Raw genomic sequence first — 12,531 nt, 5'->3', positions numbered from 1 at the left:
CTGTTGTGGTTAATGAATGTCTGTAACAAACTAGTTTCAGTTAATCCCACATAGACTGATTACACTGTGTTAAACTGAATTAAAATCTGTAAATCTTTTTTAGAATAATATATTAAGCATTTTATATTTATATATTTATCATCTTACACAAACGGAAGTGTGTTGTAAAAGTGCAGCAGAAAAAAAAATTAAGGTATTGAAAGTATTTTTTGTACAACTGTAGACAAGTTAAGTTGTATAGTCCTTTTTTACAATGGACATTGTCTCAAAGTATCTTTAGAGGTTCCAGGACAGAAAAACCCTGTTGAGCAAGCCGAGGGCAGCAGAGGCACAGCAAACTACCCAAACATTACAAGGAGGAAACCTCGAGAGGAACCAGACTCAGCAGGACCCATCCTATTTGGTTGGACTAAATGATACATTGGATACATTTGAATTAGATCAAATAAACTAGGTATTTCATACTTAAAGTATAATTTTAGAATGAAGTGGTAACACAAAGGAGCAAATAAATAAGTAAATAAATTGGAAAAATGTGTAGATACGGATTTTTTATGTGAACAATCACATAAATGATGACAGTGGAGTACTTAATTGTAGATGTATTACATGAGGTAAGGGAGGTTTTACAGTTGTATTCTTAGTATTTTGCCGATGGCTGTATGAGGTTTATAAGTTTACTGCAAGAGAATGAATGAATGCTTTACAGTCCGTAATATTTCCAGTTAAACTATTCATGTATATATTCAGTATTCATTCAAACACGTTTATTTGTTATTTAATATACTTTTAGTGCATATATTTATTTTATCCGAATAGATAAAAAAACAGTGTGTTTTAGGGCAGCCAGGGGTGGCCTTCCAAAGAAGCTGGGGTATACAGAAAAAGCATTTCATTGTACTGTACATGTGTACACGTATATATAACAAATAAAGACAATCAATCTGCTGTAAATAATTATTACCTTTTTCCAGCATAGTTTATTGTTACCCATTCTAGTCAATGTTCTTTAATTTTATTCAATTCAAAGTCCTTCTGACTCACAGTTTCAAAAACCTTCATAAATTGTCAATGTAATTTAGGTCAGGAGATTATCTACGTCATGCAATAAACTTTACATTCTTTTTTTGTGTATGTATTTTGACTTAATTTTTGAAGCTGTTAGTAAAAGAATCTGGATATGTTGTTTTTCACTCAAGATATGTTTATTTTGTCATTGTTCCAAGGTGCTCTGCTTTGTCTAAATGCTTATGTCCACCCTTCGGACACGGCACAGCAAGAAGGGTTCGATCAAGAAGGTGGGGTGGTCCGGGTCCTTTCTGCATGTTCTCCCCATGTCCGCGTGGGTTTTCTTCCAGGTGCTCCGGTTTCCTCCCACAGTCCAAAGACATGCAAGTGAGGTGAATTGGAGACACAAAATTGAAACTGTCCAAGACTGTGTTCGATATAACCTGGAGAACTGATGTAACCAAAAAGTGTAAAACATGACGTTAAAATCCTAATAAACAAACAAACAACTACCTTTTGGATGTGCATCTGGGTGCTTCTCTTAGGTAGAGAAGTTTTGCACAGAGTCAGGGAATTCATTGTGTTTCTATGAATTTATTGTGCTAATAGCTGTTGTTTCTGCTGCTTTTAGACCATCACGCACATCTTCTTGTGTGACTGCTGGCTTCTAGCCTGCCTTCTCTATCATTAGTCTTGGAGCATGTTGTGAAATACTGTGCTATGCACTTTTTTGAAGACGATTAGGCTTACTTGTGGTTCCATTAACGTTCCATTTGCAGATTTATTATTCCGGATACTTTTTATACTATTGATTTTTTAAATCATATTTTTGTTTTTGCATAGATTTTTAACTTTTCTAAGGACAAAGTCAAGTGACTATGTGAGTAAACTAAAAGTGGATGAATATATTAAGAGAAATGGTAAATGTTAACAAAAATGTAGGCCAATATTTGTGTCCCATTTCAGCAATGTTCACTCTATAACTTCACTTATATTTATAATATGATATATAGTGTATTTTCTATGTAGAATGTGTGCAGCATATTGCCCAGTACGTTTATCTGTATTGTTAAACAGTCCCGCGATACTTGCGCCATCTACTGGTTTTAAGCAAAAGTGCTGCAGTTGGAGAAACTTAATACAACTTTAGCCGACTGTTACCATGACAGGACGGAGTTCTTGTAATGACCAACAGATGTGCATAATCACTTTTAAGAATTTGCAGTACTTGTTTATTGTATTTAGATACATTGTAGGAATGTTTGTATAATACTAGAATAAAATAATTTCTGCCATATTGATTTTTAATTTACTACATGTTTAAAACAATTTTAAAAATCAAATTAAATCAAGGTTTATTTGTCACATATATAGTCATACACAGTACAACTGGCAGTGAAATGCTTTTGTGACTGCTCAGCCACAGTAGTTACAAAAAGTAAACAAAGTAGACAAAATTATATATTATACAAAAAATAGAAATGTTTAAAATCTAAAGTGTAAAAGAATACAGAAAGCTTAAATATAATTAAAAATAAAAGTCATTTAAAGTGAACCAAGTGTGAGAAAGTGACAACAGTCCTTTACATAATATCGATCTAAAATTAATAAAAAAAAATGAAAATTAAAAATGTCCCTAAACACATTCGTTACTTACTACCTTATTTAGTATTCTAATGTTTTTGCTTGTTGTGCATGTTAGGAAGAGGCTGCGTCCTAAATCTCACACTAGTCCACTTAATTGTAGTCACTAATTAACAGTAAAGCGCATTAACAGTGGTGAAAGTACTATTGTGTATGAAGTGTTCATGAATGCTACCTTAAATCAGTCAAACAGCGGATATGTTGGATGTAGTAAAAGAACCAAAGTAAGAAAACAGTTTAGTTCTTAATGTTATTTATTCTAATTAATACTTAAAAACAAATATGACGAATGTATTCAAATGCTGGCAGACACGTTTAAAGGAACTGTTGTTAATTAGCCAAACTGCTTATTGTATTGAACCATCTCTTCTTAAAGCTAGTGTGTTAACCAACGTAGTTTTTAAGAAGTTTTTAGCTTTGCTGTATAATATTAGTTTTCTGTCGTAATGGACTAGCAAGCTGCCTTAGCAACTTGGCTACTGCATATTCAGCATGGGTTTTACATTTGTATGTGTTGTTTAGGGTTCGTTTAGTAAAGTTCTTTGCATTTGGACAATTATATATATATATATTTTGGTCTTCTCCTGTAACATCTTATAGTGTTGGAGAATACAGAGTAGGAAATGTGAGATTATTTCTCCTTTCAAAATCACTCCAGATTACTCTCCTGAACACCCTCCAGAAACTGAGATGGACATTGCAGAAGCTTGATTTTGTGTTCATCTGGGCATGTTTTGGATCGTTGTCCTGCTGGAAGATCCAGCAATGACCCATTTTTGAGTTTCTTGGCAGAGGCAGGGGTAATTTAATTCGATTTATGATTTTTATGTTCTGGTATCACATTGAATCTATGCTGTATCTCCTAACAAGGTTTACATGGCCCTTGGAGAAAATTAGCCCCACAATATCAAAGACCCTATGTCTGGTAAAGTCAACCATACTTAACAGTGAGCATCATGTTCTTTTCAGTGTAGAAATCTTTATTTTAAAATTTTTTATTTCTGCATTTTTTCCTTTTTCTTCCAATCCAGCTATTTAATTTTATCTCTCCTCAATTGTTTTTTATAGCCATACACTAAAGGTCTTATTTTCTAACCATATTGGATGTGCCAATAATTGTGTGGGAGGGACTGTATATAAAATATGAACATGGTAATTTTAATGATAAGCAAATATAGACACGAGATGCTTTTACACAATTTACTAGAAATGTGGCAATAAACTGTGCACAACATTTCTTTAAAGATTCCTGAGCAGAGAACAGTTAGTGTATTCCATTAACAGTGTGTATATTTAATTACAGAGAACACTACCCATTTTAGAGCTTACTTGTCTGCACCACCACAGCTGGAAATCCACACTATGCAGCAGTTCAAGATGTTTTCCACTGCACATCTGTAGGAAGAAAGGACAGTTTGCACTCACCCTGGCTCCCCTCAGCCTCGTGAGGAAGTACAGGCATTGCTGAGCCTTTTGATGTTGTAGGATGTCTTCAGGAGCCAGGTAAATTTATGCAAAAAGCTCTTCACATTTTGTATTTCAGTGCCACCCTTGCTAAATGGTAAGTGTGTTTTATACCCCAGTCAATTATCTTTTTTTTTCTCGTTTTCTACAAAAACAATGTACCATGATGAGAAAAAAGTTGCCTGGTAAGGGTTTAGTTAAATGTCTAAAACTCTACAATGGGAAAAACTGTGAAGTGGTCAATCTTTCTAAGAATGACCAGGTTGGTCAAATTCCTCAAATGGATTAGCAACAAATCCTCCATGAAGAACTGTTTATGACTCAACAATGTGAAGAAGACTAAGCAAAATAGAATAGATAGATAATAAAGGCTAACCAATAGAATTATTAGTGCTGGTTTGACATTACACACCTAACTAATCTTCAGGCCTTTTGGCAAGAACATATATGGAGATAACATTATAATCAAAAGAGTCAAATGCCTGGCAAGAAGCAAATACTTCACAGTAAAAACATCATGCCAATAGTTAACCATGCTTTGCTTTAATAGGACTTAAAATTACTTTGAATTAAAACAATTAAAAAACTTATATAAAAGTTAACAATGATTTGTCCTTAAACTTGAAAAATAAACAGAAATACTATGCTAATTAAACACTTAAAATGCTGAGGGAATATCTGTAACGAGTGGTTCAGACCACAAAAATCTTGAAATGTATGGACTAGGACAAAGGGACATTTTATAGTAATGCTAGGAGGTTTTTTTTTTTTTGCCATGACAGAAATTGTGATAGAAGTGGGGACTAAAGCACTGCTGGTGGCTACTGGAGCAGTGCTGGTGCATAACTAAGCACTAGAACATAGCATAAAAAAAGAACAAAATAAGACCCATCACTCATATAAACAGAGAGACGTGCATCTTGGTATGCTTTGCGCAGGAATTTGAAACAACCAGACTGGACATTTGGTTTTCCAAATCCGAAATCCGTTAAATGGAGGTCTGTTAAATCGAGGTTCCACTGTAATTGCAATTTAGCTCTTTATAAGGTCCCACTCAATGTCCATGATGGTAATAGTATAGTTCAGTACTTTGAATTTTGCCTTTAGTTTCCTACAATCTCTTATGTAAAAACACTTCAAATTAAATCAATCTGCTACATACAATTGTCTACATAGAAAAACATATTGTATTAAGTTTACTTCTAAAAGTGTTTTAAGTACTGCAGAACAGCAGGTTACTGTGAATTTATTACTTCAACACTTTGGAAAAAAAAAACCTTTTTATTCAGCAAAACATATCACTCTTGAAACTTGACAAAAAAATAAGTCATAGGCTTAGGGAATTTGATGACTCAATGACAAAAATAAGAGCTTAAAATATTGAATTCCATTCATATGAAATAACTTACTGAATGAACATAAAATGATTCACAAGTACAGCATTTCATCTTGCACTACATTCAAATTAGATGGACACAGTCAATCGATAAAGTTAAATACAGCATGGCTTAGAACTTCATAGCCTCTCAAATAGAGAAACTAAGAATTAGATTCAATTAATTTTCATTTTTGTATTTTACATTCACACCAGTTACCAATCTGAGTCTAAAACATGTAAAATGCATTAGAACCTCCTAAAAACAGCAACACGCTGCATACTGTTCTGTGAAAAATATATAATAAATGAAACCCCAATTTTAAGATCTTTCTTTAATTAAATAAGACAAATAACTGAGGCCACCTGATCAGGATGTACACTCAGACTCTGCCTTCATCCACTAACACTGTCCACTCCAATCAACAGGGATTTTTAAAGGTTTTAAAATAGTGATCATATCACAATCCTATAATTTTCAGCATTTTGTACCAGACCAGTCTGAGTTGATTTGAAGTGTTTCTTAACTGCAGCAGAACCAGTCCAAGATTTTAGCTAGTGCCATGAAAAAAAGAGGATGGGACAAGACAAGAAGGTTCTTAGTAGAGTGCATCTGTATTGCTGCTTCGTGGCCGCTTTATCTTCTCAATGTTCTTCAGAATCATGTCGTGCAAAGTTACCTGTAAAACAAAGTTTCAAAAGCTTAGTGGCACTTCAGATGTGTAAGATACAATGAAAGTAACAAAGTGTATGGTGGAACTATCTCTTTAGAAACATATAAAGTGGAATCATTAACACTTACATATTGATTTCTCAGTTCTGACACTATGATCTTGAGACTGATGTACTCTTTTTCATCGATCTCTGTTACTGTGCGCCGATAGTCCTCCTGTACAAGGCAGAACAAAAAGGATTTAGACATTAATGAGTAATTTCATGCCCAGTAATACATGATTTACTCAGATATGTAGCTGACAATCTAAGATCAGAACAGGGTTTAAATGACACATTTAAAGGCAACAAAGTTCTTTTTAAAAATGCAGTAATGTGATTTGCTCATGAATGAAGGCAGGCAACTTTAACCATTTGTTACATTATTAAACCTATGAAAAAGTATTTTAGTCATTTTATAGTGCACATTTGAGTCACAAAATCCACACATTTCACACATTCGAGTTAATTGATTTTAAGCACCAAATAAATAAATTCCTTAATGGAATTATGTTCATTTTAGAGTAAACATTACAATTATTAATTAGGAGCTCACTAACTGAATGAATTGTAAATAGCATACTTTAACAAATATATAAATGCATCTTAAGAATTTGGTAGTCTATTGTATGAGGGCTAAAAAGCTCCTGGATCCCACTTCGACCCCAACCCATGGTGCATATAAATTAACCATTCAAACTATCTGAACAAATTTTAAAAATGTGGGTTGTTACTACACTAAGTAAGATAAGTTACACAGATTGTTAAACATACATAAAAAATAAATGATTAAAAGATCTACTTACCACATGTGGGTATTTTGCTATTTTGGAAACCAGCTTTGCTCTTGTGATATAGTATCTGCATGTATTGAAGGGAGAAAGTGACAGGCTGTTAAACTGCACTTGTATATAAGGTGGTATTACTCTGGTTACAGTCTTAAACTCTCGTCTGCTTTCAGTAATACAATTAATTCAACTTAAATGCAGGAAAGGTAGATTACAGCACAAATAATTGCGTAATATTGGCTGCCAATTAAACAGCTACACTTTAATAAACATTTATATTATATTTACATGAGTCATGTACTGTAGCTTCTGGGCCATTTTTCTGCATTTCAACTTTAAGCTAAGTAAAAGCAAAAGCATGTTTTTTTTTATTACCAGGTACAGTTCTGCTTACTGAACGTGTATTCTGCATTAAGATATAGCCATACTTTTTTGATACAGATAAGTCTTTATCCCTTTTATGTTTCTTAGATATGCTTTATAGTGATTCAGGAAAAATAAGGATGTCACAGGTAAGAGCACAGGTCACAGAGGCATGCCTACTCTTTTTTAACAAAAATAACTTAGCTACTTAAATAATTAGATATACAGCTTGTTTATGTAGGGAGTAAGTTATTTTAATTTGATTGAACATGTGCCAGTATTTTGACAGAGCACTTCAGAGCAACAAAGCCTTGTGCACCCCAGGTACGGTACCATGTCCCTTAGTTGTTTTACTATGTAAATGTAATGTAGTGAACTTTAGCGCTTGTACCAGGTTACAGTGAATCTAATTTAACTTTATAATACTAAAATAATGATAAACAATAGCATTTTAGAATTTCATTATAAATAGAAGACAAGGCAGTACCTGGATATTTGGTCCAGATAAGAAGCTGCCTCGCCTTCCACTGTTCTGAGCTCTGCCACAGTCTCCTCCTATAGGTGGTGAAGCAAGTCGGGTAATCAGTAATAATGCCAACAATCAATCAGTTAAAGAACATCTAGCCTATATTAGTGTATTTAACTTAGCAAATGACATAATGACCTGCAGGCATTAAATTTCAACAGTCAACACTGATCAAAAAGTGTGAGCAGTGACAAAACTACTCTCAATATGACCTATATCTTTAGGCTTGTTTAGAACTATTGTACCTGGATTGAAACACCAAAATTGTTGCCATCTTCTATTCTGGGAATTAACAACTGAACCCACATCTTGACCTAAAAGCAAACAGAAATACAGTCAATGAAAATATGAATTGTAGGAGGGTATGGTGGGCATATCTGCTGATAAAGGAAACGTAAACCTACAGTATTGCATTTCTCTATAAGAGTTCTGATCTCTGGCTTTACTTTCTCGATCAGATCCACCAGCTTGCCATTGCTTTTCATCATTCCACCAGGCATGATGTATACCTTGGTCCCGCTAACTGCAAACAAGAAAGAAAGCGGTATGACAAAAAAAAACAAAAAAAACCCACATATTCCAACAAGGTCATAAGGCCTGCATGCTGTACAACTCACCTTTGTCATCTCCAGTACCATCTTCAATTTTTCTCTTTTTAGAATTTTGCTGCTGATAGAATGACTTATGGTTAATTGGTGAACACAATGGGTTTAGGACGCACCTAATTAGGTGTAAACCTACAGTGAGTAAGATTAATCTTGGTAAAGTGTAAATACTTTACAGAGACACTAGGAAAACAGAAATACTTACCCCATCAAGCCCATCATGGATATCTGAAAGCAGAATTGGGTCTGGTACTGCCAGGTTAATTTCAGAATGGATTTCTTTCAGTTCACGGATATTTATTACAGGATCCTGAAAACAATAAATTAATTTTAGTAAGAGCATGAATAAAATCAAGTTTAAACAAGATAAATAACTGTTTATGTCATTATATCTCTTTAATTGTTAGTATTATTAGGACTGTAAATATGAATGTTAATATTCAGGGTTTTTAATGGGACAATACATGATGTGAACTGAATACAGCTAGGAAGACCCTATGACGTGCATAACATGATGGCAGATTTGAAACACAAAACAGTTTTCAGATGTAAACATGTCTCATGTCTGCACGTTTGTTTCATGTCTGCTGGTTTCCATAGTCTGAATCTGCTCCGATTATTGTAGCGCATGTAGAAATTTGTGTAAAGCCACACCCATAGATATTATTTATGCAACAGTTTTGTGTGCCTTTGGATTCTGTACATATATTTGTAAAGAAAAGCTTTTACCTTTAGAAACTGGTCCAATTCTAATAATTTCTTCGGGAAAAAATTTGCAACCAGATCTTCTGCCTAAAAGTAAAAAAGGGACATTACAGGCAACCACAGAAATGTTACCATGTTAGTTATAAAGTTGTGTAACTTACCTCTGCTGTGATTCGTTCCCTGAAAACATCGACCTGTACAGAAAAAGATAAAGCATTAATTTAATAATGACATAATGAATAAGCATGTTTATTATTCATTTTTAAAAAATATGCAATAAACCTAGTTACAAGGGCTGTTTGGCTATAAACTGAATGGCTCACATTATAGTGCTGCTATTTGCTGTAAACACTGAGAAGGGGTAAAATACAACTTTCCTTACATAGCATGTAGCAAAATATTTAGTTTTAAGGTTTTTCTAACATATCACTAGACATGCAAAGAATAGGAGTTGGTTGATGGTTGTCATACAAATAACTGCAATTAACAATGTACCTTCAATGTAAAATATATATCAACATTATTGTTATGTATGATTGTGGTGGCTGTGGAGGAACCAACATTAAGCTTGAACAATAACGTATAAAATTACTTTTCATAATTAATAACGCACCTGCAAATCTGGCATCTTCATTTCATTAAAAGTAGTTTACAAAATTGTGTTTAGGTTATTATGTAATAATTGCATCAGGCATGCGTGTAGTAATAGGCAAACACTTTAAACTTCTACATCTGGGACACAGGCAAAGCAGTCATGTGTTGATAAAGCCTTTGGGTCAAACCGTATACTTCAGTGCTTACCACCACGCAAAACTGATGTCGTTACACTTGGCCTCCTATTCTTGTCATTATGCCAATGTTTAAACCTTTGAAGCACAAGCAGTAAAAACATTTTGCACATAAACATGTCAACCTGAGTTCTGATGTGGTTTCTCATGTGTTTAATAATAATTATTATTTATTCATATTATAATGTTTATTAATATTAATTAATTTGTTTATGAGACTACCCCTGTGTAGTTCATGCTCTTAAATACAATTCATGAATCAATATAATTAGTAGGGCAGGCTCGATACCACTTTTTTATGTCCGATACCGCTCAAACACCAAAGCAGTAATAGATGTCTCAATGCACCATGGTTAAACTAGCTATCTAAATAACGATGCTCAGACTGTGAAACAAATATTCTAAAGGAATAAATACAGAACCTACAACATTGCACTTATGCACAAATGCTGTTTTAATTTTAACTTTTACACACAGAACATTTAGCATCATTTTTGGCTTGTTTAACAGCACCGTGCAACATTTAAAATAAAATTTAAAGTGCAAATTTATCTGTATTTAACAAATAAATTATAATTTCAATATAAAATTCTAGATCTGTCAACTCTCAAGTCTACACCTTGAAGAGGCAGCGAAAAAAATATAAAACAAATAATAAAATAATATTATTTATAAACAATAAAAATTAAACAATTAAATAATAAAAAACAAACAAATGTATCCATCTTGTCCCGGCTTGGAGATCTTTAAAGGAAAATCTCAACCAAACACTGCATCAATTCTAATTGGTCCATCGTGTTTGATTGACATCCACATCTTCCAATTGTAGACACTTTATTCGACATGCCGTAAAAGTGTTTTTAGATATGGCAGTAGTAGATGATTTTTTAAAATGCTAAAAGTTTAAGTAGATCAGTGTGTTTTAATTTCTGAATGGCTTTATTTACATCAAATGTTATTTACATTAAGCAACAGTATTGGATTACACGTTTTTTTCTTCCGATATCCGATCCAGTGATTTGGGCCAATATCAGACCTATACCGATATAGAGTATCGGATCGGTGCCAGCCCTAATAATAAGTCCGTTCCAAAATTTCTCAGGTACAGGAATTGAGAAGTAAGAGCTGACCCCAGATCAAATCCATATATCAGACAAGACCATATAGGAGAGAAGAGCCCGACAGTCCTCACACAAACAGATAATTGATGGAGATAAAGATTCAAGGCACAAGATGGAATTAAGTGATGGATTTCAACTTTTTTTTTTTTTCTCATTTTCTTCCACTTTAGCGAATCCAATTTCTGCCCGTCAATCATCCTCTCACTAGTGCCGGTCCCTGCTCCTGATTGGGGAGGACGAGGCTGCTCCACGTCCCCTCCGACACGTGCACAGCAATCGAACATCTTATCTCCTACACTTGACGAGTGCAGTGCAGTTCAGCGCTGTGTACGGAGAGCCACACCCTCTACCGCACTCCTTTCCCATCTCCGTGTAGGCGCCACAACCAGCCAGCAGAGGTCGTAATTGAACTAGTCTGAGAGAGAGTACCCATCTGGCTTAATCCCACCCCTATCTGAACAACAGGCCAATCGTTGTTCACGTGGTTGCTCAGCCGGCAGGCAGTCGAGATTTGATACAATGTATTCGAGATCCCAGCTTTGGTGAACAGCGTGTGTTTTTACCACTGAGCGGTGTATTTAAAGGTATTAAAAAGTGGAGTGGTGGCTGACCTCTCAGTGTCTTCGTTTTCTGACAATGATGCTGGTTTTAAGCAGTCTTGGGAAGGCAGGGTGTAGCTGACGTGTGTTTTTCATTAATCTCCATAACGTTATATAATTGGATAGCTTAGAAAATACTTTGGATGTTAATATTTCACTAAACACTTTCTTTTTACACGTTAGTACAGTAAGTACTAGCGATGTTAAAATCACTGACGCTCGAGTATAGCCATAATACCGAGAGAATGGATCATGTTGTCCAACTACCTATATAATATCAAATCGTCCCGTCAGGTCTAAGCGGGTTATTACAAAACATCACTGTAGGCCCGGTGACAGTCAAATTAAAAAGATCAAGTGAACAGAGTACACAAAGCGGCTAGCAGCTGATGAGCAAACATGAACACCACATGGCTGTTACATAACAGTAATAAAGATCATACATGACCTCACATGTGAGCTAACACAACACATATGACTGAGTAAATACGAACAGACCCCTGGATGGATAAAAACACACTGTAATGAGAGATTTGTAAAGCGAATGAGCGCGGGAAAGTTAGCACGTTAGCTTTAGCCTGGCTGTGTATGTTTTTCCACACACACCGGCTTCACATGATGGCAGCTAACGGTCGCTAACGCCGGGCCTAGAAATAAAGTCTCATGAATCCTAATAAAACAGATTTTAAACCAGTCTTACCTTTGATTTAATTTCATTGTCCACCTTTAGAAGTGAAGACATGTTTATTCAGTAAGTAAATGAGAAAAGCTACAGATTGTCTATAAAGCATGAACTAACCGTGTGGCTTACTGCTGACTGTCAGCCACAAGGTA

At 34.6% G+C, this 12,531-nt stretch overlaps 1 protein-coding gene across 2 annotated transcripts; it reads right to left on the bottom strand.

Moving 5' to 3' along the window:
* Positions 1-5,377: 5,377 nt before the first annotated feature.
* Positions 5,378-12,531, bottom strand: psme3 (proteasome activator subunit 3). 2 transcript variants are annotated; one of them, XM_063003090.1, is made up of 11 exons: positions 12,398-12,531; positions 9,351-9,383; positions 9,214-9,276; positions 8,690-8,794; positions 8,497-8,548; positions 8,284-8,402; positions 8,125-8,193; positions 7,841-7,908; positions 7,009-7,063; positions 6,294-6,380; positions 5,378-6,171 (listed from the first exon to the last, which is right to left on the bottom strand). In XM_063003090.1, the coding sequence occupies exons 1-11, from the start codon at positions 12,437-12,439 to the stop codon at positions 6,091-6,093; spliced, it is 774 nt and encodes a 257-aa protein (XP_062859160.1). In that variant the 5' UTR covers positions 12,440-12,531; the 3' UTR covers positions 5,378-6,090. The 2 variants fall into 2 exon arrangements, with proteins under 2 accessions (XP_062859160.1, XP_062859161.1); XM_063003091.1 differs by having other exon boundaries at positions 8,497-8,545.

Source organism: Trichomycterus rosablanca, chromosome 10 (genome assembly GCF_030014385.1).
Source record: "Trichomycterus rosablanca isolate fTriRos1 chromosome 10, fTriRos1.hap1, whole genome shotgun sequence".
Lineage (NCBI taxonomy): Eukaryota > Metazoa > Chordata > Actinopteri > Siluriformes > Trichomycteridae > Trichomycterus > Trichomycterus rosablanca.
Note: the sequence above shows the minus strand (reverse complement) of the source record. Positions and strands in the feature narration are given on the sequence as shown.